General features: G+C 36.2%; 2 protein-coding genes across 5 annotated transcripts in view; both read left to right on the top strand.

Moving 5' to 3' along the window:
• The window catches only part of PI4K2B (phosphatidylinositol 4-kinase type 2 beta), a 21,429-nt gene extending 5,536 nt beyond the window's left edge, over positions 1–15,893 (top strand). Inside the window, exons 3-11 of one of the 2 annotated variants that reach the window (XM_066548536.1) lie at positions 3,916–4,116; positions 4,633–4,764; positions 6,071–6,224; positions 6,932–6,999; positions 7,486–7,582; positions 9,971–10,104; positions 11,179–11,238; positions 13,753–13,947; positions 15,793–15,893. In XM_066548536.1, the coding sequence (XP_066404633.1) occupies positions 3,916–4,116; positions 4,633–4,764; positions 6,071–6,224; positions 6,932–6,999; positions 7,486–7,582; positions 9,971–10,104; positions 11,179–11,238; positions 13,753–13,926 (1,020 nt within the window). In that variant the 3' untranslated portion in view covers positions 13,927–13,947; positions 15,793–15,893. Of the gene's footprint in view, positions 1–3,915; positions 4,117–4,632; positions 4,765–6,070; positions 6,225–6,931; positions 7,000–7,485; positions 7,583–9,970; positions 10,105–11,178; positions 11,239–13,752; positions 15,228–15,792 lie in introns of those variants that run through there. The other variant, XM_066548535.1, reaches the window with a different exon arrangement.
• On the top strand, positions 15,520–25,991 carry ZCCHC4 (zinc finger CCHC-type containing 4). Of its 3 annotated transcripts, XM_066548532.1 has the most exons (13): positions 15,520–15,607; positions 15,793–15,911; positions 17,440–17,522; positions 18,204–18,479; positions 18,974–19,054; positions 19,369–19,441; positions 19,923–20,073; positions 20,588–20,688; positions 21,895–22,016; positions 22,596–22,671; positions 23,150–23,201; positions 23,899–24,043; positions 25,759–25,991. In XM_066548532.1, exons 1-13 carry the CDS (start codon positions 15,520–15,522, stop codon positions 25,880–25,882), a joined length of 1,491 nt encoding a protein of 496 aa, XP_066404629.1. In that variant the 3' UTR covers positions 25,883–25,991. The 3 variants fall into 3 exon arrangements, with proteins under 3 accessions (XP_066404629.1, XP_066404631.1, XP_066404630.1); XM_066548534.1 differs by lacking the exons at positions 22,596–22,671; positions 25,759–25,991 and having other exon boundaries at positions 23,899–24,013; XM_066548533.1 differs by lacking the exons at positions 22,596–22,671; positions 23,150–23,201; positions 23,899–24,043.

The following is a 25,991-nucleotide window of genomic DNA, read 5'->3' as shown; positions in this document are numbered from 1 at the left end:
AGATTTTAGTCATATTATTGGTCATTAGAAAATATATTCCTGTTTTGCCAGTTAATTTTCATAGTTGTTTAGTTTGTTTTAATGGCAGTTTTCTGGTGATAGTTTTTACACTTTATTGAATAAGTGGTTTTGTTTGTTTTTTTTAGTGGAGTTACCTGACATTAATATAAATAAATATGTCAATTTATGATTTTATTTTTATGTGGCAGAACCACCCCTTCAAAATCTTCTGAAAACTGCAGTTCATATGCCTGTGTTCCAGGAAAGTTTGTTAATAATGATCCCCTTCATTCTGGTGGAGAAAATAAAAAGGAGGGTCTCTCTCTTTTTGAAACCTGAAGGAAAACAAATCTTTCTGTAATGGCTTTGTGGGATTCTTGCTATCACGTGCAATGCTGTAAATATCAAAACTTCTTCAGAGTTCCAGCTTCAGGTCACTCTTTTATAGTAGCTTAGATCTCAAGTTCTTTGAGTTTTTCTTAATGCTGTGCAATCAAGATTTTTTTATTCTTAGAAAGTTAGTAGACAAATCACTAGGGAAAGGAAATCATACCATATGTGCAAATCTGTTTTGTCTTAAGCTTATCTAGGTTGATTTTGCTGGGTTTTGGTCACTAGCAAATGCCTGAGGTACTGAGCCCTCGCAATGGTGAGAGTGTGTTTGTGCATCATTTTAGTGTAAATATAACCATAGTACTTTGGATGGGCCAAATTATTCCCTGTTTCTTATGTGATGATTTTCTTATTTGTTTCACTTTTCTTTTGCTGTGTTGTTTTTGTTCCTACTTAGTTTCCAGTAGTGACTTGCCCTCCTCCCTTATGCAGGTCATTGATTTGAATATAAGTATTTAGGAGAAACAAAGATTGAGAGAAGAAGACTGATTATTTTATATGGCTCAGAAAAAATTTATTGCAAAATATGAAAGTAGTTGGGATATGGGACTGGGAGAATAATGATACTGAGTGCTTAGCAGACCTTAAATTTTGCTTTCACTATTTGCTTTTGTTCCAGAGCTTGTCTGTGTTTGCTATCTATATTAAAGGTCTGATAAAACTTCGTTTTGTCAATAGTGCAGCTTTCATGTGTAGAATGGATTTCAGATCCTGTTTGAGTATTGCATCATTCCACTTCAGACCGGTTCTGTCACTTGCTTTCTCCTATTCCTCTTGAGTAATCTCCTTTCTTATTCTGGAAAGGAGCTCATTAAAGATGTGCTAAGCCTTTTTACTGGTCACCTTCTGAAGTGCCCAAAATGAATACCAAATTACAGATAAAATAAGCAGTTTCCATTAGGTCACCTTATATGCTTATTTGGTTCTATCAGAAATATAAACTTCAAATTGCATAATTAAAATTAGTTTTTGGCATTTATTGGCTAAAGTTATATGGCTGCATGCTGAAATGGAGTTTAGTACTTAAGCAGCACTATTACAGAAGGCTTGAATATATCTGTGTTTGTTGTTCATTATGTAAGCAATAAATAAAAGACATGATGTCTATTACAAGTTGTTCTGCAATATGTTCCTGACAGTTTTAACTAATTGCCAGTGTTAATAGAGTCAGTCTATAAATGCCTTTTGACTGGCAAAATTAAGACTGGCCTTGGTAGCTTGTTCTATAGATTGAACTTTTTTGTTCTATTCTGGTCCTCAACAGCAGTGGCTCTGCAAAGTTTAGCAAAAGTTCTAACTTCAGCAAAGCCTTGAAAACCATATCTAGATTTGACTGTACAGCACAGTACAGTCCAGACTGCTAACAGAATGAGCTAAGCTCCTTTTTTAAATGGGCACTTACTAGGAAGTATTAGCCAGAGAGTGATTCAGAAGAGATAATTAAAGGTTTGGCATGTACTTCTAAATACACCACAGTGATTCCAAGAAAAGCAAAGCTACTAGCTTTGTTTTAAGCAGGTAGATACATGTGATTCAATAGGAAAAAAATAAATAATTTTTTAACAATTCTGAACCTAACAGTAGGATTTTGACTAAAGTAGTATTCCAAATGCTGTGAATTAAAAATTAAAAAAAAATTGTAAAGTATTCGAAAAACATGCTGGCCTCTCACATTACCTAGAATATTTATTGCATTTGTATAGGTCTAAGTAAAATTTTTTCTGTGCAGGTGTATTCAAGCTTTTCAATGCAACATTAGAATCATTGGTAACAGCATACCAAACCCAAGAGAATTTTTGTCAATTTGTTGCTTGACTCTGTTGATAGGACACTAATTCTATAGTATGACTGCAAATAATAGCATTTTGTAACTTAGTTTTCCTTTAGTTAGTGGGAATTAATCAAAATAGATGGATGAGACATACAATGCTACTAATGCCTGGTGTCTTGTGTATTTGTTTACAAACTGAATGAATTAAATTTTCTGTAGTTACTTAGTCTTGGGCAATCTTAGACAAAGCAAGATTGTCTTGGAAAAATTGGTTGAAAAATCTCTAGAAGCTACACCAGCTGGTCAGGTCCTCTCCCAAATGCAGCTGAATCAGCAGCTACTGAAGAATACTGCTGGTTTCTGACTGCCAGCAAACGTGTTCATGACCTGAGTGTGAATCAGCTTTGAGTGTTGGTGCAACAACCGGTAGTGTTCAGCTTACTGGGATACTCACTTTTTTCCTATGGATTTAGTAAAGTTCTAATATGTGAAAATGCTTCTTAAACAGTTGTCCTTAAGTATTTATCAGAAAGAATTTTATTTACTTGCCATTGTGCAGTGAGAAGGGATTTAATTGCCATTGTCCAGTGAGAAGATGCAGAATTTCTAAGGCATTCCACTTGAGCTACTGAAGAGTCATTATGAGAACTTTGTGTACTAGGCCAAAGTTTATCACAGACAATTGAAAAGTTATATATTTTAATGTGGAAATAACCCTGTGGACTGAGGTTAACAAATATAGAGCCCTGTGCAGAAGGCACCTTGAGAAATTGCCAATTTAATGCTTGTGCTGTGGAGCAGCATTGTTTTAACATAACTCCTGAGGAATGTCTAACTAACCTTTTGTTAGTTGCACCCTGTTTAGGAGACTGCAGAACCTGGCTGGCTGTTCCAGTCTCAAGCTGCACTTAAGTTTCTAAAGGATTTCTTTTTTTGCAGCTTATCTGCTGGGTTTAACCCTGTCATTTTTTGGCTCCTTAACAGTAAATGTGTTGTTCTTTTTTTTTCTATAGCAACATATTCTGTAGTTCATCATGCCTCAGTTTGCTCTTAGCTTAAACATTCACTGTTCCTACTGTCCTTCATTATTCACATATTTTGTGCTTATTCTTTTTTTTTTTTTTCAGCTTTCTCCAGTTTGTTAACAGATTTCTTAAAGCATAGTGTCCAAAATTGGGCTCTGACTAATTTTAAAAGCAGGGCTCTGACTAATTTTAATATTTACTGTGTGTCTCTAATGTAAATGATGGCTGATGGTCATTTTGATCCATTCAAACTCAGGGTAATATGAAAAGTAGATTTAAAATAAAATAAATCACTTGATTTTTAGTGTTCTTTATATTTGTCACTTTTGTGGGGCCATTGCATCTCTGTAATAAGTGGTCAGTGTGTTGTTGGTGGGCTGAAAATTGTTTTTAAAGCTATTTTCAGAACCACCTTTTTTAAGAACTTAAATATATATTTTAAAATGCAATCCTTTTGAATTTTGACAGAATGTTTTGAAAAAGTAAATGTTAGTTTGGATTTTCTCTTACGAAGAGCTTATTTTGAATTTGTACTAATCCTAAAGAAGCACTTAGTGATAAATTTATTTGGAATTCTGTTTTGTTAGTTTCATCATCTGAAAAGAACAACTGTAAAACACACTGGATATGATTTTACCAATATTTTCAAATAACTACTTTTAAAACTAATTTTAATATTTTGCAACTCAAAGTGCTCACATTTTAATTTTATGTTATTTACCTTAGAAAATTGTTGGAGTGTTCAAACCAAAATCTGAAGAGCCTTATGGACATCTAAATCCAAAATGGACCAAATATTTTCACAAAATATGTTGTCCTTGCTGCTTTGGCAGAGGCTGCCTCGTTCCAAATCAGGGATATCTCTCTGAAGCTGGTGCCTATCTTGTGGATGAGAAGCTGGGGCTTGGAGTTGTACCTAAAACTAAGGTAAAAGTTAAAACACATAAATTTATGAATTAAAAAAAAAAGTTCTGACATGTTTGTCAGTCTGTGAACTGTGGTTGTATAGATAGCCTTGTATATCATGTGTTATTTATAAGTTATTTATAAACTTCTGCAAGTACAAAGGCACAGTGGTTTGATGTAAAAAAAAGTGACTGTGATTTTTGATTTAATGGATAATTTTGAGATCTGAATTGAATCTCTTCTTTGGAACCACTTTCTAGCATTTTCCAATACCTTTTGTGCCTCATGTTTTGATGAGATTCAAATTGCAAAAGTCAGCATATAAAATTCTCATTTTTGTTTGGGATATGTAAAATAGAGAACATTCACCTTTTCATATAAAATTTATCTGTTGAAAATGCCTGATGCTTGCTTTTTATTTTTAATTTTTTTTATAACTGAACATAACATGAATTGTAAATTTCCAGTTGAAATAATGAGGAATTCTGAGCTGTGTTTAACTTTGTTTAATTTTAAGGTTGTCTGTTTAACTTTAAGGTTGTCTGGCTTGTCAGCGAGACCTTTAATTACAGTGCAATAGATCGTGCAAAGTCAAGAGGAAAAAAATATGCTTTAGAGAAAGTGCCAAAAGTTGCTAAAAAATTTAATAGAATTGGACTACCTCCTAAGGTAAGATCAAAAATAGGTAATTTGTGCATGTCCTGATTCTTACATAAAACTTTTTTTTAAAAAAGGAGTATTTATAAGTAACTTCCATGATAGAAGAGAAAAACTTGCTGTTTGTTAAAAACTGTGTGAAATTTGATATGTCTGTTTCCATGCAACATGTATCCACTCTTCTTCTGAACTATTTTAATAATCTTTTCACTTTTTGTTTCAGTTAACAGTTGAGTTTTCTGCTGGAGTAGTAACATATAAATTGTTATATATCTCATTTTTGCTCTATTGATTCTTTACTACCTGTCCTTTCAGTGTCATGTTTTGATATTGTCAGTCTGTTTTTTTCCCTGCAGTTTATATAATTTAAAATGTTTTAATTTTTTTTTTGCCTGCTTTTGTTTTTATTCTTTTGGGTACCCTGCTGTTGTGTTCTCCCTACTTCCCTTTTGTCTTAAGTGAGGACTACACTGACTAAAAACCTCACATCTTTCTTGCCTAATGAGCCTTACTGTATCCCCAGAATATCATTACAGTGTTCTAATCCTAAGCTTCTAAAACACAGGTTACGTACAGTTGGGTAATCCACTTGTGGCAGTTCCCAGCAGTTTAGATCCATGTGACAGGGGTTGTGCAAGCTTGGATGAGCATGGTTATTCCACATGCTGTGTGTTTATCTATCTGCATTTTAGTTCTGAAATAGAAGTTCTTCAGTTTCAATCTTGAGCACCTTTCACATATGTATGAAGTCTATGCCAGCTCTCCTGTTCTTCCTTGGACTCTTGGGAAATGTATTTCAGCCATTTTTTGCAAAAAAAATCTGTCTTGAAGAAAGTGGTTAATGCTGCTGTTCTTATCAGTGATGCTTTAAGGCTTTTCAGAGAGGAAGATTTTTCTCTTGTAATTTTTAGTGAGTGTTCTCTGAACTACTGAAACAAGTTTTCCAATGAAAAAGAGAAACAGGTGTTACATCTTCTGTTTCATATATTTCTTGTAATACTAACTGTTCATTTACACTGAGCTGCCTGGCTATATTTTATTCCTGGTAAGCTCACTGAGTATTTTAAACAAATATTTTTTAAAAAATCACCACCAGAACCCCCAGAAACCCACCTTCACATGATTTGACTCTTACCTTTTTGTTACAAATATAGGAATAAAAGAGAAATTTACTTACTATTTAATTTAATTTATTTTAATGTCATACTTCCTGTGTCTGAACTTTGAAAGTATATAATGAATTTTTTCTGGTAATGTTGAGATTACTTATGTGACCTACCCATGTGCATTTTCCAAATACAGTTTCTTAATATTTTAGGTTGGCTCCTTCCAGCTGTTTGTTGAAGGATATAAGGAAGCTGACTACTGGCTCAGGAAGTTTGAAGCTGATCCTTTACCTGAGAACACAAGGAAAGAATTTCAGTCACAGTTTGAAAGATTGGTTATCTTGGATTATGTCATCAGAAATACAGGTATTTGTTACTGTCTTTTGGTATTTGTCTATTTTTGTGAGGCAGAAAGCAATGCTGCCTGAAAGCCTGTACTTAAGGCTTTTAATGCATTTCATATGCTTTTCTCGTATTGATTGAAGGCCATAAAGGTCCTACAAATCCATGCAGTCATCCTCTGTCTGAAAGACCTTGTCAGAGTGTTTAATCTCACAGTTTTTCTGAACAGTGCAGGCATTTTCTGTTTCTTGCCCTTCTGTTCAATTTTGCCCCATCTCCATCTTTGTAGAGTCTGTTTTCTCCATGTAGTCAAAGGTCACATTATCTACAATTTTGGAGGCCGCCTCCATTCCCTCACCAGCATTAAAACAAGCTTAAAAATTAAGTAATTTGGGTCCGATAGTGTTTTCCTCAGGAAAAATGCACACCCAACCAGTCTTTCTGCATAAAATGTAAGAAGATAGTTTCTTTTTGCCTTCTTGATATTTTGCTGCATATTCAGCCAGTTGGGGAACCTAAAGAAGGAACACATGGTAAATTTGGTCTTTCCACTGAATTGGTTGCCTGTACATTTCAGTAAAACTAAACCACATGTGATGGGAAAAACCCTTTTTGAACAGTTTTGCCTAACTCCATGGGTGAAGTGTCAGTTTACAATACTGTTGTATGTCACTCTAGATGATGATTTTTTTATAAATGACATGTTGTGACATGTATTTTCCTGTTTAAAGACAGAGGTAACGACAACTGGTTAGTCAGGTACGAAAAACAAGATGATGCACTTGATCTGTCAGATAAGGTAAGAATTGTACTCTGAAACTTATATTCTTTAAATTGTTTAGTTTTGTAACTTTTCTTTCTGAAGATTAAGGGCATATCCTTAAGCCTGGTGCATGGTCTCAAGAAATATGATAGCTACAAATTATTGTAGGCAAAATGAGTGGAAAAGCTGTTTTGATTAGACTAGGTAGAACAGTGCTAGAAACTATTTTTATTGTTCTGTATTTTCACTGTACTAGCTCGGGCTATAGTAACAAAATCCACTGTTGCTCAGGTACATTTCTCATCCCTTTGTGCTCTGCTTATCTTGTGTTTGGGGAAGGGCTTCTCTTTCATGGTGGCAGAGTAAGAAATTATACATGGTGGAGTTTATTTGGCCACTGGTTTATATTGTTTAAGTTGAATTTAACCAGTGAAGCAACAAAGTATATCATTTAGTGTTTTTAATGAGTTTTGCTGTTTGTGTAAGCATGTATCACTTACTTTTTGAATATTCCTTCTGTAGGATAGCCAATGGACTACAACTAAAGAATCTATTAAAATTGCTGCAATTGACAACGGTTTAGCATTTCCTTTTAAGCATCCTGATGAGTGGAGGGCATGTAAGTACTGCATTCTTCAATAATTTTCTTTTTGGGAGTGTAACTTCCAAAGAAGTAATTTTTCTTTGTGTTGTTGTAGTAAGGAGGTAAGAAATCACCACTGTAACTGTCTATTGAATTTTTAAATAATGTACTCTTCTTCAGGAAGTTAGCAACAAATGCCATTTTTGCAGTGGTATATGTGATTTGGTTCTTGTTGATATTTTTTACCTTTAAGCAATATTAATACATGGACACTCATAAACATAGTAGTATATGTACTGGTGGAATTGGAAGGATTTAGCATCGTGTTTCTCACACAGGTTTTCTTGAAAAACATAGTGGAAAATAACTTGATGGCAAAGATTTGCAAGTTGTCCATCTGTTGGCCAAATTTCTATTTCAAAATGAAGGGTACTGTTGTAGGGGGACAAGTAGGCAGGTTGTTTTTTCTTGTTTTCAGCTTTAGCTAACTTTATAGAAGTTAATATTTAGTTAGTCAATTTTCCATCTGATTGAAAATACTATGCCTGTTAAAATGAGGTTGTTTTTGACCACATCTCTGACTACTTATCATTAGGAGGGAAGTGCCCAACAGGGCTTGCAGTGACTTCTGTGGGCTATTATCCAGTCAGGTAATTCTGGCAGTTAGGTGTGGGCTAGTTATGCTGTCAAAAGGCTGGTTAAGTACTCCACCCAGAGCTCTGTGCAGTCTCTGTCTTGATTCTAAATAGATGCTGTCCTATATATCTCTTGGCCACAGTCACTTCTCTAGCTGTTCTAAAGACACAGAAATTATTGCTTATTTTATACCATCTTTACTTCAGCATCAAAAAGAATAAACTTGCATGATCCTTTAGAGTTCTTTTGCACATAGACAGGTGTGTGATAGTTTTGTCAAAGTAAACTTGTAGCAATATTTTTACAAATTGCAGTCTCTTACCCCCCTAGAGCATGGTTTTGATGACTAGAGCTACTGGGTCACTGAGAATAACCTTCTCAAAGTGAGAGAGCAGAATTTGCAAAAGGCATGACATTGGTCCAGCAGGGATGAACAGGGAAATCCTGACTGAATTGGGATGCAAAATTTAAGTACATTTTTTTTAAAAAAAAGAAAAGATATAGAGACTTCCCTGAAAAAACAGAGAATTTTTCCAAAAGTGCAGTTATGGAGTTTGGAATGTTGGAGCTTGGCTGGAGTACAGAGGACATAAAGAGCAACAAGAAGGGGCTGGGTAAATTAGAAGTGAGAGTGGGACTTAAGAAAAGTACAGAAAAGACATAAAGGCATAAGAAAGAACAAGTTACTCAATGCTGACTTAGCTTCAGTTTTCACTTGCGCGATTTTCTCTCTGTCTCTTGGATCTCAAAGCTGAGAAGTAGAGCCTGTGGGAATGAATCCCCAAGGCAGAAGAAAGGGAGCACTTGAGCAAGGTGGTCATACAGAAGTTCATAGGAGTGGATGGGATGCAGTGGAAACAGTGGCAGTGGTGCTGTTTGTAAGACAGTTTCCTCATCCCTCTTGAGAGACTCCAGTAATGTGAGAGGTTGCTCAGTCTCCATGAAGAGTGTGGAATGAATCATCCTGGAGGCTGTGTTTAGGCTCATGAAGAACAAGGTGGTGATGGGGAAGCCAGCATGGATTTACCAAGGACAAACTGTGCTTGATAACTAGGCAGCTTTTAATGATGACTGCTTCAGTGGCTGAGGGGAGGGTAGTGAATACTGATTTTTCATTTTTTTTTCCTTCACTTTGGCAAGGACTTCTACATGCTCTGTCATAGTATTATTGTAGGGAAATGTGAGATATGAACTGAGCAGACTGTGTATGTGAACTATGTGGAAAGCTGGCTGGACTATCAGACTCAAGGGGCAGTGGGCAATTGTGAGCAAGTTTGGGGGGTGGCCTGCTGCTAGTGACTTTGCTCAGCTCCTGTAGTTAACAGTTTGATGTCTTGTTTAACATCTGGTAACGTTAATTGCTTTTGCAGTATAATTTGATAAAAGCTGTCTAATAGCAATTACATGAAAAGTTATGAATCCTTTTCTTTCAACATGCTCAGAAAAAGGCATTTTAAAAAAATTTAAAATATATTAAAAATAGTAGCATTTGATTGCAGCTATTATTTCACTCCAAAGGAAACTGCCTTACTAAACTAGGGGGAGGCCTCAACCGTTGCTTACCATGTTTAATTTATATACCTTTTTTGCTTATTATATTTCACTGTTTGAAAAAATGGCTTAGCAGTTGTAAAGCTGCTCTGGTAATTGTAGCCAAAAGCAACGTATGGGGTAACAATGTTGGGAAAAAGGGGTGTTATCCAAGGTGAGAACTTGAAGTAGGTACTACTGGACTCAGAATTTCATTTTTGCTTGTTTATCATTAAGTGCACTGTTTTTCTGCATTAGATCCCTTTCACTGGGCTTGGCTTCCTCAAGCAAAAGTTCCTTTCTCTCAGGAGACCAGAGACCTGGTTCTTCCTCGCCTTTCTGATATGAACTTTGTACAGGACCTTTGTGAAGACCTTTATGAGCTATTTAAGGTGAATCAAGTGCTTCTTTGAATTAACTGTTACTAAAGTAGCTGATACTTGTCATGGGACAGTTACATTCACAAAAGGAATAATCATCTAACTGCTGAATGCCAAGATACTATGCTGTTTTAACATTGGCATGGTAGAAAGGGTTTATGTATTAATAAGGAAACTGTCACCAAGGTGGTTAATTGATAGTAATTAGCTAATCTGGAAAAAGAAATTAATTATTCTGTATCTAAGTTTCACATGATTAATTAAAGCTAGTTTACTCTTACATCACAGATCTGTGTAAAAACAGCATTTAACATACCTATGTGGTGTGTATACACTTAAAGTGTAGCTGTGAGGATATCATGTATTTAACATAACTTAAAGTACTTCCATACCTTTCATATACTTAATTTTATATGCATATATTGTGCTAAGCTGCTGCTGAAATCCTGATCATATTGAAAGTCAAACTCACTTTAAAATACTGAAACTGTCTACAGTATTGACATGTAAAGAGTGTCCTTCTTTAAAACATCTTGTAACCATTTGTGCCAGATCTTCAAGTGAAATAATCCCATAAAGGATTGAAATAATTGGAAATATTAAACTTTTAATGAAAATGCAGGTGTAATGTCAAAACTAGATCCTGAAACACAGTTTTGCTATATTTGCATATTTGGCTCATTTGTGTTCAAAATGCCTCTAGGTGTGTTAGTAAAGTATTGTTATATCTGAAGGAGGAAGTATTTTTCTGCTGGAGTCATCATGAAAGAAAGAGCACTCTAATGTGTGATAATATTAAGCCTGGTGTCTACCACCTGTTGGTATTTACCAATGCCCAAAACTGGTATCCACTGATGTATTTTATTTTATGATGTGGAACAATCTTCATTTTCACATATGTAAACTTGATGCAATAAGTTGACCTTTTTGTGATCCATACTGACATTCAATTTGAAGCTGTCAAAAATTATTATAGTGTGGGTAAATATGAATATGCATATTATGATATTGATGAATTTGCATGCTGAATATATAGCTAAAAATAAATTATTTATTTACTATAAACTGTTTGTTTTCTAAATAAAGACTGACAGAGGATTTGACAAGGCTACTTTTGAAAACCAGATGTCTGTTATGAGGGGGCAGGTAAGACTGCTTTTTTACATTTTTATGTATTTAACTTGTCATCACTCCTCAGCTGCTTTCTTTAGAGCTACAAAAACTAACTCCTATGAACGCCATTTGAAGGAATTTTCATCTGAGAAGACTAAATTTCTTTCTAGAGTTTGTTCTTATTTGTGGATAGATAAAGCAGTAGAAAGTGTATGCTGATTTTTTTTTTTATTTTTACAGAAAGTGCTTTTATTCTAATTCTGTTTTATTGGTTTTGTGGGGAAAGGGGGGACATAACTGTATATTCTTGGCAGGTATTTTAAAAATGAAAAAGAGTCCTAAATTTGGAAGGAAAATTTGATGTCTGATTTCATGATGCTATTAAAATAAATGTGACTTTATTTTAGAGGGTCAACCTGATAATTAAAAGCAATATTAGGTAATAAAATTTCTTCATCCTATCAAATATTGAAACCATACTTCAAAACAGCCCAGCCATTTTCAGTTTAGAAATTTGATCATATTTAAATGCTGGGCTTGTTTGGTTTTGTTTTCTGGATTTTTTTGTGGGGTTTTTTTTGGTTTTTTTTGTTTTAACACTAAAGTAAGTGAGGAGGGGGTTTCTCCATTCCTCCTATTTTACAATTTGACTGATGTCAAATACTGGAGAAAAAGCTTTAGCAAAGAATTGTAGGTATAAGAGAGTGATTTCTTCAAGTGTAGGGCAATTGAACTAGGCAAATTAATAGTCCCATTTGCCCTGAATTTATTGAAACTTAGTCCTTGTGTTCATAAATTCAACATGGATAGTTTTAAGACAATTTCTCGAGTGTCTTAACTCAATGTTTTCTCTGTAGAATTTCCTATATCAAGATGTACCTTTCACGAGACTGCAGCTCAGCTTAGTCAAACATAATCCCAGTTAACATCTTTTGTGTGGTAGCTAAAAGACAGCAAGCCTTACTTACTAAATTGAATATTAGGAGTTGTTTCTGAAATAAGTCTTCTGAGAAGTTTGTGTAGTCACTGGAAGGCTGGTTCTTGAAGTACTCATGCATCCTAAACTGTATTAAGTAGGTTTTTTCTGATGAGACAATTGGCTTCAAGGACTCTGTTATTTAACTAAACACTTGAGGAAAAACATGATTGATATAATTGAAAATGGTGTAGCTGAGGTTGTCAAAATTAATTTTCCACTATAAAGGCTGCATATGGACCCTTTCTTCATGCACTGTCCCTCAGGTGGATTTTAGCAGATATTTGTTTTAGTTTTGGGGTTTTGTTTACCTCTCTCTAACTATGTAAGAGTGTGTGTTTCACTGTGGGAAATGTCAGGTTTTCAGGCATGGAGGATATGCAGATAATGAGTAATCCTTGGATGCTATTGGAAATACATTGGCAGACAATGCCTTTTAGCACTGATTTTAAACTTGGTTTTGGTGTAAAACCAAAGTATGTTACTAGGGCATTATAGAAGACTTGGCTATAGACTTTAGATCACATGCTAAAGAATTCATTCAGTTGGGATGAATTTGCAGTATATCCAAAGCATTCAAATATATCCTTAAAAATGAGAAATTAAGAATTAGAAAATGATGAATCTAGATACAGAAACTGTAGGGAAACATACCTTGCATGGAAGAGTCAAGGTCTTTAAATCTAAGATAGCAAACATAGTTAGAAGCCTATTTCTGTGAAGCGTAGGAAAATTTTGGGAAGTGTTTCAAACCCAAAAGAAACAGTTCTCTCAAGAATGTAGAGTCTAAGCAACGGGTAACACATCTACAAAAGGTTGCCTTAGAACTTTGAGAGTGTAAATGTCAAGTGGAGGTGCTAGCAGAACCAAATTGCAGTAAATCATGCAAAAGACTTTGTTGGGGTTCTGTAGCCATGGAAGAGCAGAAGAAGCAGAGGATCAGTCTTACAAGGAAGAAAAGGGCATTGTGCATGGGAAAAAAGGCTTGGTATTAAGGATAACGCAAATGTGTCACTAGAGCTAAATGGAATACTTGCCTCAGTTTTCAGCAGGATAACATTGAACATGGAAAGTTATGAGGGCAGTCCATGAGCACTGAAGTTTTGGAGGAAAGATAACAGACTTCTTGGAGCTGAGGCCTGAATTTGTGTCTTAGCACTGGCTTTGGTATGAGCTAATTATATGACTTCATATCTTCTGATATGAAAATAAGTTATAGCTAAACTGCTGGTACGTCTTATGTTAAATCATGTTGATGGCTTTCTTATAGGCCTTTTTTCACTAAAGGTGCAATGCTTTCAAGAGATGTGCTAAATTTAAAATATTCTTAGAATTTTCTGAAAATTTAAAGAGGACTGCATGAAATAGGAAAAGAATGGAAGGGTAGACAGCAGTAGGATGTATTCATGTTACCAAATAAAACATTTCTACTTGCAATAGCTATCTTTTGAAATGAATTTATTTAGCAGTACAGTCCTCTACAGAATTGAAGAGTGGCATCTAAAATGATAAGCCTGATAGCCACAGTTTTATTTGTGCATCCTAACCTCACCTGCTTTTACTCTTTTTAGATACTAAACCTTACTCAGGCATTAAAGGATGAAAAGAGTCCCATTCAGCTTGTTCAGATGCCACGTGTGATTGTAGAGCGAAGTAGCACTGGAAGTCAGGGCCGAATTGTTCATCTGAGTAATGCTTTCACACAGACCTTTCACAGCAGGAAGCCTTTCTTTTCCTCCTGGTAGCAACAAAAATACGTGGGAAGAGTAAGTTTCTTTAAACTTTAGAAAGCTACTTCTGTGTAAAGGCTCTGCAATAATGTACTTCTGCTGTATACCAAGAGCTCTGACTGCCAACACCTCAGAACTTAAATTCTAAAGACTTAAGAAATGTAGTTTGAATGTAATAAAAGTTTACAATTTTTGTGTCAAAATTGTGAATTCTTATGTCAGGGAATGAAAAGAATTTGTCCATACTGTATTTTTATAGGCTAAATTAATGTATTCTGAATAATATTCTGGATAAGGGAAGAAAATTTGCATATGCTGAGAAACTAATTTTGAGTACAATAGGAATTTTTTGTTTAATATAAATGTGAGAATCCATACACTATAAGTTTCTTTTTATATGGCCTTTAAAAAAAGCCGTTTAGAATGTTATCTTTGATTGTGAAAATGCTTTTTCTTGGAATTTCTTCCTGGTATTTTGAACTGGTTATAGATTTTTGTAGACTAGTTACTTGAAAAGTCATGCACTTAAAAAAAAAAGATCAATCTGTCCTTGAAATACAAGTTAAAGAAATGGAGAAGGGGGAAAAATGCTCCAAGTAGGCTTTTTTTGCACACAGGGACCAAAAATAGTTTAATAGTTGAATTACAGCAAAATTCAACCTAAGTAAATACACAGTTTCTACTGTGACAAAATACACTCAGTGTATGTTTCAGAGGCTGAAATGTCACTGTAGTGTTTGGCACTTGTATATTTAAGCACATGTATGAAGATCTGTGATATTTCTTTGGAGATGCATCACCATGAATGAATTGAATTCCACCATATTGTTACAGGTTTGTTTTGCCATTTATGTAAAAATGTGTTCATCTCTCGTCACCAGAGTGGTTCTTCTGCTAATGACAGAGGCACTAATGTGTTCATCACAAAGCCAGTCTGCCTTCTAAATTTCTACCTAAACACAGTTTGGGTTTTTTTGACTGGAAAAAAAAAAAAGAGGAAAAAAACCTGGAATACCTACAGCACGGAGAATTACTTTTGTGCCCTGGATAATGTTGTGCTCACCTGCCAATTGCCATTTGCATTTATGTTTAAGTTACCTGGTTTAAGACTTGACAGTCATGTTTCTTAGGTCTGTGACTTATATGTAATGTGGGAAATATTTTTATTTTAATAATTTTCTGGACATTTAAGACTGGGAAGGGGAGAAAGATTGCTGCTTTTATGAAACTTTCAGTATTTCAGACATTGCTGTATTTTGTAATTCTAAGCAATATTGTTGAACTCAGAAATAATAAAATGCTTGTATTTTATATAATTTTGAGTGGGTGTGAATATTAATGTAGTATGTCAGCAACTTCAACAACCTGAAACGTGTAAACCTTAAATGTCAAACACGGTACAGTGCGGTTCAAAAGGGAGGGAAATGCCTGCCTAAGCTCTCCCTGGCTGTTTCTGTCCGAGCAGTTTATCAAGAAATGAGCGCTGTTGTGTGTGGGGCTGCCCGCGGCCCCGGGCCTGCTCTGGGCTCTGCGCGGGGCCGCCGCTCCGCTGGGGGGCGCCACCAGCCCGCCCGCCCGCGCGCTGCCCGTCGGGACGGAGACGGGGCCATGGCGGCGGCGGCGGGCCCGGAGCGGCCGCGGCCCGCAGCGCTCGCCCTGCTCGGGCCGGCGCCCGGCGCGCCCTGCTGCCCTCACGGTGAGCCGGGCCCGGGGCTCATCTCCCCAGCGTCCCTGTGCTCAGCTCCCGCTGCGCTCCGGGCGCGAGCTGATCTGCTGCAGGCTTGCGGAGACCGTGTTCTGGAAGCTCGGCTCTTGCAGCGGAGCAGTGAAACAGGGCTGCAGGTGTTCCCTGTGTTATCCTATCCTCGCGTTTGTCCCTAGGTCCTGCGCTTCTGTTTGTGAAGACCAGCCAAGGAAAAGAGGAAGGAAGAAGATTCTATGCTTGTTCGGCTTGTAGGGATAGAAAGGATTGTAACTTTTTCCAGTGGGAAGATGAGAAGGTAAGAGAGCACTGCTGAAGGCTATGCTAAAGACTCGGGGCTGCCAAGGTCATCAGAGGCCTGGAGCATCTTCCCTGTGAGGGAAGGCTGAGAGAGTTTGGGTTATTCAGCATGGAGAAGAGAATGCTCCGGGAAGAGCTGATAGCAGCCTCCCAATACCTGGAGGGGGCTCCAAGAAATCCGGAGGGGGACTTATTGCAAGGGCGTGTAGTGGAAGGACAAGGGGTGATGGCTTTGAGCATTCGGAGGAGAGGTTTAGATGAGATATTAGGAAGAAATTCTTTACTGTGAGGGTGCTGAGGTACTGGAAGAGTTACCAGGAGAAGCCGTGGATGCCCCATATCGGGAAGTGTTCAAGGCCAAGCTGGGTGGGGTTCTGAGCAACTTGGTGTAGTGGGAGGTGCCCCTACCCATGGCAGGAGGGTTGGAACTCGATGATCTTTATGTCCCTTCCAACCCAAGTCATGCTATGGTTTTATAAAACATTGGCGATTTTTTTTCTCTATTTAGCAATTTAAAAGGTATATTTTATTGTGGAAATCTCTGGTAAGTCCTATTTTCTAAACTTGGTGTAATAATTGATATTTAGCTGAGCACTTATTTCTGTCAGGAGAACATGTTTCAAATATAGCTTTCAAGAAAGGCTGTGTACATTTTGAGCAAACCTGGCATTTGTTATTCTATTGCCAAAACATATAGGAAGTTTGCCAATGCTTTGCAATGTTGAACAAAATTGGGTACTTCTGATCCCAAGATGCCCTTGTTTCCCCTAATTAAGACAGAGATAATCTATTGGATACAAACAACAGTGGGGTATACAAAATGCTGAGATGGTGGGCCTTGGCATGGTGCTCAGTAGTCTCAGAATATCTGCAGCAATTTCTCCTTGTCATTCATTTTGAATATCACTTGTATTATGATGTCTTTTCTTGCGTTGAATTTTACTGTTGTCTCTTTAAGTAAAACAGTTCCATAAGTTTTGACCAAATGTTTTGAAACTGTTGTGAAACCATGAGTATGTCTTGTGGGGACAAGATAGAAGACTCAGAGAAGAGTGTGAGAGACTGAAATGTTAAAAGACTCAGGTGCAGATTGTAACAAGGAGCTGTCGTGCCTTAAAAGTGATTTCACACTAAAGACTCGGGCAACATTTCTATTGTCATCAGCTTATCAGGATCAGATCATAGTTCTTCAGAGGGACCACAACTGCAGGCACACATTAATGGAAAGGATGTCTCTTTCTGTCTTCCTCAAAATCACCTTTTGAATTTTTCTCTGAGTATTACATGTGATAGGAGAATGAAATGCATAGTTTAAATTCACAATGAGAGGCTTGTGTTGTTTTGCAGCATGCCCCTGTGCTGCAGACATACTTGTTCTTCTGAAACAACAAAAGTAATCATTTCTCCTTCCTAAGTAGCTAAAGCATGAGACCTTTGATGCACCCTTTTTTCATGTTGAGATTTGATGTACCACACACAGCAGTAGCTGTTAGTTTTATAACTTTTCATGTATGCAAATTTTACAGGTGTCAGAAGCTAGGCTTGCAGCACGTGAAGAATATAATAGAAGTCAGCAGCCTTGTTTTACACACAGACAGAATGTGGACAGGTATTGTTAATGTATATTTTCTGCAATAAAGATGTAGTAATATAGGTAGGTTTAGGTACTCTGAATGTAGGGATAACATTTCAAGATTCTTTAAAATATGCAAAGATTAATTTGGGCAAATAAGAATTGTTGTATGGCAATGGAAAGGAAATAGCATGAAACACTGAACTAGAGCATGGTGTTTTCATCCCAGGAACCAGGGGGAGGGCATTGGGGTTTTTTCTGGGGGTATGTATAGTCATTCCTATGTTAGTGCTCAAGAGGTCAGTAGTAATTTCTGTTAAAAAAGATTTATTCCTGACTTTAGTCTACAAAAGTAACAGGCTTAACATTGTGAAAAGAAGCAAAGGTAACATAGTAACAAGTGATGTCTGAATTTCATGTGTAAACATACAGGACTTTGCTGATAGTTGGTGGTGTCTTCACTTTGTAATCCAGTTATTTTGTGGAGATTCCCAGTATATTTGGTGGCAATATTTTATGCATTTCAAAGTGTCCTTTGAAAATTTTTTTTATAAATAATACTTCATTCTTGTGGAGTTTTGTGAGAGCAATGTAAACTGCATTGTCTGTTTAAGTATCTGAACTCCTAAAATATAAAAAAAACCCTCCATAGCTTCCCTTCCTCTTTGAGAGAGGCTTTTTCCAAACTTTGTTCCCTGTTGTCTTTTGTATTTAAAGGTACAAGAATTTTGTTCTGTTGCCGTTATCAAAGAGGAGGTTTTGCCAGGAATGCCAGCAATTGCTTTTGCCAGCAGAATGGAAAAAACATTCAGATCACCAGCTCCTGTGTGATATCACCACTGCCCAGCTGAAAAGTCCAAGTCAGCTTCTGTATCCACTGGAGAATAAAAAAACAAATGCACAGTATTTATTTACAGACAGAAGTTGCCAGTTCCTACTGAATCTCCTTATAGATTTAGGATTCAGACGAGTCCTCTCTGTTGGAACACCCAGGTACATCACTGAGAATTGTTACACTTTCACACAGTATTTCTGTCTCAAAGCTGTACAGCTTGCTAATGATTATAGTCAATGATTTTCCCATAAGAGGTTCACTATTGGTGAGCTTTTATTAGTTGGGATTATCCAAGCATCTAGTGGGGTCTAGCTTTGAAATTATAAGATACCAGAGAGGACTGTGGCAACACGGCCAATAACACACACACTTCACACACTATCTATGATAGTGATGGAAGTGACATTTGAGTTTCTTACCTTGTGATTTTTTGTGTGTGGTGATCAAGGGGACTCCACTGACTTGTCATCTTTCAAGACTAACCTATTTTTCTAACTTGGAGTACAGGCCAAATGGAATCACTGAAGTTTAGGCTCCTCAGTTTTCTGTATCTCTTTGTATTATGTTTAGTAAAGTACCAGGCATTCTTGTCTTGCAAGATCATTTCTGAAGTTGGTCATTATGTGTTAAATTTCTTCCAATCATACTTCAGGCTTCATGAAATGATCCAGTCAAAAGCATCACAAGAAGAAGAATTCAATGTTAGAGGCCTTCTGCTAGATATTGATTTCAGGTAGGTTTTAACAAATGTTTACATATCTGAAGAACATATGCAAAGATGGGTGTTCTTACTTTAAGAGATAAATTGGTGGTTGTTTTCCCTTTCTTGTCTCTGTATCTCTGTTCCTGTATGCATACACAAATGGCATCAAATTGATGAGAAAAGTAAGTATACTTAATAATTTCTCAGTATTGGTATGTGTTGTCAGTAATCAGAACCCAAACATGATGTTTCTCCTGAGGCTTGTTTTCACTCTAAATATCCTATCCTAGGATAGACAAAAAGTTATTTATATTTTTCTACTCCTATCAAAACTTACTTTACAGGTACTCACAGTTTTACACAGAGGATGAATTTTGCCATTACAACATGTTCAATCATCATTTTTTTGGTGGAGAGGTAAGGTCAAGTATTTATTGAGTGCTTTGGTAAAAAAGTGCATGTTGTTGATGCAGAATTTTGTAGGAAATTCATGACTACTCTAGTGGAAAACATCATGGGAAAACATGAATTAATTAAGAACATTTTAATAGAAGCAGCAATTAAGGTGTGTAAACAGCATTAGTTAGCATAAATGTAATAGTCAGCTTTGAATTGAATGGAAGAGAACTACTGGAAAGGAGACAGTTTCATTCTTTGATTTTCAGTAATGTTTTGTATGTTAGCTGAAAAGGGCACTTGTTTTCAGTCCTTCAAATCTAGGTGCATTTTTTGTGGATTTTTTTTTAAATGCTACCCCAAGGGGAAATTCACCTCCACAAGAGGGAAGCAAAGTTCCGTCATCATAGTTGAAACTTCTGCAGTGATTGGTTTATTACCAGAGACAATGTTTACAGTTCTTGAATAATGATTTCTGGGAGTTAACCTCTGTTTCTTACAGGCTGCACGTGAAACTTGCAGGAAATTCTTGTGTGAAGAGAATGGTGAAAGAGTCATTATGGTAGCTGATCCCCCATTTGGAGGTTTAGTGGAAGCACTGGCTTCTAGTTTTAAAAAACTGATGGCAATGTGGAGTGAGACAGAAAAAGAAGGTATGTACTACAGCCAGATGGGTGGCTTGTGCTGTAACATCACTTTAAGTAAAAAGTACCTATTTATAAGTTTGTGATTCTTGCTACTCAGGTGAATGTGAGCATCCTCATGTTACAATTTCTAAAGATGAACTATCATGTACCTGATTTACTCTCCTGATATTTTTAGTTCAGTAATGCCCAATTCTCAAAGTCTGTCTTAAAAACTTTTCCCTTTTTTTTTTTTGCAAATCTACTTTGCAATTAAAATGGGCTTTAAAGGTAGAGAAAAATAAGCTATCAAACCAGTACATTTTCTTAGCAACCTAAGTGGATGTCAAGAATGTAATTACATGGCACTTACATCTCCACATGTACAATATGCCAAAACTTTCTGTTGCCTAAGAGAACTAGTTCTTCTGCCCAGCATGATGTACATATCCACGTTTATGTATTTGGAATGTTCACTGTAAATTTCTCATGCTACATATACTATGTTTTTCTCCTATGTACACCAAAGCTTTTTCATTACTAGGTCATGACAACAGAGAGATGCCCATGTTCTGGATATTTCCATACTTCTTTGAGTCTCGCATTCTTGACTTTTTCCCGAGCTTCAGTATGATGGATTACCAGGTATGGCTGAACCCAGTGACTCTGCTAATTATACCAGCTGTGTGCAATGTGAGAGGAATATGAGTGAAAGCAAATGCAGTGGCAATGCTTCTCTGTAGCTGGGCCTTGCTCATGTGAAGCCTGGATTCTGTATTTCTATTAGTTGTATCTGTGATAACTTGATCATGTTCCTGTTATGTATCTTTAACTCATCTGTCATTTATCCATTATCTCATTTCTTCTGGCAGGCTTTCAGTATAACAAATTTGCACTAATTGTGACAGGTGCTTGTTGCAAAGGTGAGAGGTAACTTGTATGTTGAGTACATAATGAGTGTACTCAATAACAAATGTACATAACAAATGAAGAGTATTTTTATTCTTCACTGATGTTAAATGTCAGTGGGTAGTGCCCAGCCCTAAAAAAAAAATATATGTATATTACAAAACTAAGGTCTTTCATCTCCAAAACTACTGGGATCAGAGTAGAATTGCAATGATTGAAATGTTTGGAATTACTTAATAAGTAAACTTGTCAGTGATAAAGCAATGATCTGGAATCAGCTTCTTCAGTATTGTATCCATTCTGTGCATGGTTTGGGCACACCTACTTCAGTGTGTTTTGAGAGCTCAGTCATGGGTATTCGTGATGCTAAAGGTTTCTTTTTTCATGTAACAACTCTGCATGAATTTTGGCATTGATGTTCTGAACAGTGTGTCTTTTAGAATGAAAATTGTTGAAGAAAATGGAAAACTCATGCTAGGCTAGACTCTGCATTCCTTGAGAGTTTTTGTGACAAGTCTCTGAAGGCAGTGCTGGAAAAAGCAGGCTGATTAGATTTGCAACTTTGTAATTTCTCTGAGATAGGTTAAGATGTCATCTCTTGTACTGACAAACCAAGCTGTATAGATCCTTTTTTTACAGCAGGTTGCTCTTGTAATCAACTGCAGTGTTATCTTATGTATCCCATGCAAACAAGCAAAAAGGAATAAATACAATATGATTATTGAGGTGTAGTGAGTCTAGCCTAATACTATGTTTGCACAAATTTACAGGTAAATGAGACAAAAAACTTGATGTATAATTTGTAATCTGATTTGGGGTTAGAGTCTTGGATATAAACACGAAGATTTCATAAGGCACTTATAAAGATAATAAATATGTAAATAGCTCTGCCTGTGATTGGCATTCAGTTTAAGAATCTTTGTTATGGTTTTATTTTTCTAGGTAGACTATGATAATCATGCACTGTATAAACATGGCAAGACAGGTCGTAGACAGTCTCCTGTCCGTATTTTCACAAACCTTACCCCCAGTATGATTGTGCTTCCTGAAGAAGAGGGATATAGGTAAGATATATTAATGCTCAGGTGACTTTTGAAAGAGTGTCTTTTTTCTTAATTAGGGCATAAAGTCTCCAAAGGAGTTTGGGATGGTGCTGTTCCATAGTGTCTTGCCTAACTTGGATGCCGGCCTTAAGACATTTTTCTGTCTCATTCTGAAGTTGCATATTATATAAACAATGTGTAGGAGAGCTGAAGTGTCTAAAAAGACATTTAAATTTTTCAGTGTGGAATTATGAGATTCCTTATTTTGTCTGTAGGAAATACTGTCTTACATCTACAAGACAATTTTACAGCTATGTCTGACAATCAGCTGTTAATACATTACTAAAAAAACGAACTTGTAAGAGAAGCATCAAGGAGAGAGAAATTTAGTTTCATTTACTACTGATACTGTTGATAATTTGACCTGAATTTTACTGTGTGGATGTACTGTGTGTAAATGGCCTAAGTGCTCATTTGTGCAGCAAAGACAGAATTTTTAATTCAACAAACCGATTTTGCAGTCCTTATATTAGTGGTTAAGGTTGTATAAAATTAATTGTTTTGTGAGCAAATAGGGGACCAGTACATCTTTTTCCCCAGATTTTGCAGTGTATGTCAGCGATATGTTAGTTCTGGTAACCAGCACTGTGAGATATGCAATTCATGTACATCGAAAGTAAGTATTTTCACTTCTTTCTGAATGGAAGTTTTAGCAGTAGTCAGATAACAACCTCTGTAATACTTGCTTTGATAAAAACCTGTTCCGATGGGAAACCCACAGCAGTTCAGATTTATTATTACCTTCACAGTACATCTTCCATAACCCACTGGGAATTAATTTCTCTTTCCCCAATTCCTTTGTGTTGCAAAGAGGACAGGACAAGTTTGCTGCTTGCCACTTAGACCAGAGCTTACCCAGCTGTGGTCTGTTGACACATGCGTTTTTACTCATGCTTTTAAGTTGTAGAACTTGCTAAATTTCAAAATTTCATCTGTGGTTTTCACAGATTCTCAGGACTGTTGTTTCTGAGTCACAGTCCTTCTTACAGAGGAGTTGTTCCTGTAAACAGTGGGGACTGTACACTAGTAGTTCTATTTTAAGATAGAATCAGTGGGGGGTTCAGTAAACAAAACCATTTATTTGCCTTTTATAGGATGGCAGACGATGGAAACATTGTGTTCTTTGCAAAAAATGTGTAAAGCCCTGTAAGTACAGAAAAATATTTTCTAAATAAAAGTACATTTAGTCCAAAGAAACTGAAATTTCAAACCAGAAGAGAAAATATTCTGTGAAAGAAGTAAAATGTAATTCAGAAGACATAGAATAAACAAAAAGTCTCAATTTCACACAAGTTACTATTCTTTAGTTTAGCTGTACTTGCACTGTGTGTAAGTGGAATAAATTCTTGCCATGGCACACTAAATCCCATTTATATTTATCATGGCAAAACAGAAATATTTCCATTTGTCATATAAGTATTTCCTAATTTTCTAAACTTTGAATTTCCTAAACAAGTAGGCAATTACTAAAATGTTTGAGAGATCATTATAAAATTATGTTTCATGCACAAATTTAGTTGCATTTATACCTCTGTATAAATTGCTGAAGCCATTATCTTTGTTACTGTTACAACAATCAAAATCTCTGAGTACATTGTAACATCTGCACTATTTTTGTTTTGAAGATGACACACAGGATAAAAGTTCTAACGGCAAAATAGTTCACACTTAATTTGACAGTATGTCTAGTAATGTGCTAAGGGATCAGAAAGTGACCACATCGACCTTTGTAAAGCTAATCCAGAATTAAACACCTGGTAATGTGGCCTGTATTTAAAGCTTAGTTTCAGAATGTTTGTTTTAAACTTCTCCAAGATCATAAATCATGTTATCTATTTTGCAGCTTGGTTTCACTGTAACAATTGCAAGTGCTGCACTCTTCAGCAGCACAGCTGTGAGAAGACTGACAGTGGCTGTTTCGTTTGTGGCAAGGCAGGTCACAAGCGCAGTGCCTGTCCCAGTCTGTCCCGCAGCAGAGCAGCTTGTCAGTAAGTGTGATACTGCATTAACACAGTGAAATACAGCATTCCCATGAGATGAGATCTTATGGCAGGCAATCCGTTCAGAAAGAGATGATTTTCCACTTTAGGTACTGATGTCAGCTTTCCCTATTGCCCACTTGCTGCATTGCTGGGGAGTATATACTGAAGGGAGAGTGGGATAAAAGGCAGGTCACTTACTGGGGCTCCCAATTCCCTGTCTGTGGGTTTTCTTTCAAAACTGATTTATATGAATTGCAAACTTGGTGGCTGCTGCATGGAGCTCTGTCAAGATGACTGAAAATTGAAGTAATGGAACACTTTTATCCTCTTTGAATTCCTCATGAAAGAGCAGAGAGAAGAGTCCCTATAATAAGAGTCACTAAGAGTCACTAGTTATTGCTTCCTGTCTCTTTTGCTTTGTTGTAGCATATTCTGCTTTTTTTCCTTCTGGTACTTCAGGTGCTTTTTGTAGTATGATCTAAATCTCCACCATTAATGAGGATCACATTGAGTACTTTTATTCTTCCATGATTTTCCTTTTGTTACATACAGAACAACACTGTACACATACCTGTATGTATCAGAGAGCCAAGTGAATGGTGTGTGAAAACATTATGAATGTTTTCAGATGGAACTAACTGAAAAGAGGAAAGGGGATTTGCTAAGAGATGATCCAGCAGATGGCTCAGTCTTTCCAGTTCGGGATAATTGATTGCACTTCTATTAATTCCTTTCCAGAGTAGTGGGTTTTTCTGTGATTTTGGATTTGAATGGCTGTAGCAGTGGAAGGCAAATTTTCCCTCCCCAAAGCTGTACCTGTGTTACACAGTGAGACTCAGACCATTATCCTCTTGGATCAGTATCCAGAGACTCATTAGATGCCTGCTGGATGGCAGATGGGTACAGGTGTATTGCTTCATATCCTACTGATACTAAACCAGGTTTTGCTTAGGGAGTATTAGACACAAAAAGCAGGAAAAAATGTTTCATTTTATATATCTCTCAAAAAAAAATTAAATCTCTTAATGTTTCTTTTTTCTTGACTAAAAAATTAAAAAGAATGCTAAAAGAATTTCATGAAACCTCATCTGTTTTTTCTATCAAGGAGGATACTGTTCTGTCAGTTGTGCCAGAGTGGTTTTAGTACTTTCAGGCCATCAGTTAGTTCTTTTGCTGATTCATTGCAGAAGATAACTTAGATTTCTTTTTCTAATAAAAATTTTATATGGTTGTTATAATTACTCAGTGTTTTGCATTATGACATCTTTTGTCAGAGACAGAAAACAATCCACTTGCTAGTTGTATTTAGGTCCTGTACTAATTGCAGGATGCTTCCTACTGGTCTTAAACTTCACATACTTTCTTCTAAGTCTTTCTATTATATATGCATGCATTATATATTCAGCATGAAACTCTGTGTGCTTTTTTGTACTCAGTGAATGAGTTTCTTGTTTTCAATATCTGTGTAAATTTAAATGCTGAATAAATACATAAAATGAATGTATAATGGCAATAAAGTGGACAGATTTGTGAAGTTGAAAGACCATAACATTTTGAGATGTAATGTTCATTGTCCTTTTTGTGACAGTACTTCACATACTGCCACATAATTCATAATTCACACATAATATACTCATTTAGAATACCAGCAAATGTATTTGTACAGAGAAGTGTGTTTTTCATTTTATTCTAATTTCTATGTTCCTTTTTTTGCTTTACAGACCTGACAAAAAGAAAGGGCAGAAAACTCGAAAGAGAATAAAAATGGGGATCTGTAAAAGATTAGCTATGAAACATGCCATATTCTCGAAGAGGAAAGTAAAGAATAAGAAAAAAAAGACATGACTTTTCTTGCTGCTACATAGTTGCTAATTTATTTTTTTATTGTCAGCCTTTTGTTCCATTTTCTAAAAATGTAAGTGTTAACATCCAGAATAAAACCTGATTGAATCAA

This window comes from Molothrus aeneus, chromosome 4 (assembly GCF_037042795.1).
Source record: "Molothrus aeneus isolate 106 chromosome 4, BPBGC_Maene_1.0, whole genome shotgun sequence".
Classification (NCBI taxonomy): Eukaryota; Metazoa; Chordata; class Aves; order Passeriformes; family Icteridae; genus Molothrus; species Molothrus aeneus.
This window is presented reverse-complemented; position numbering and strand designations above follow the sequence as displayed.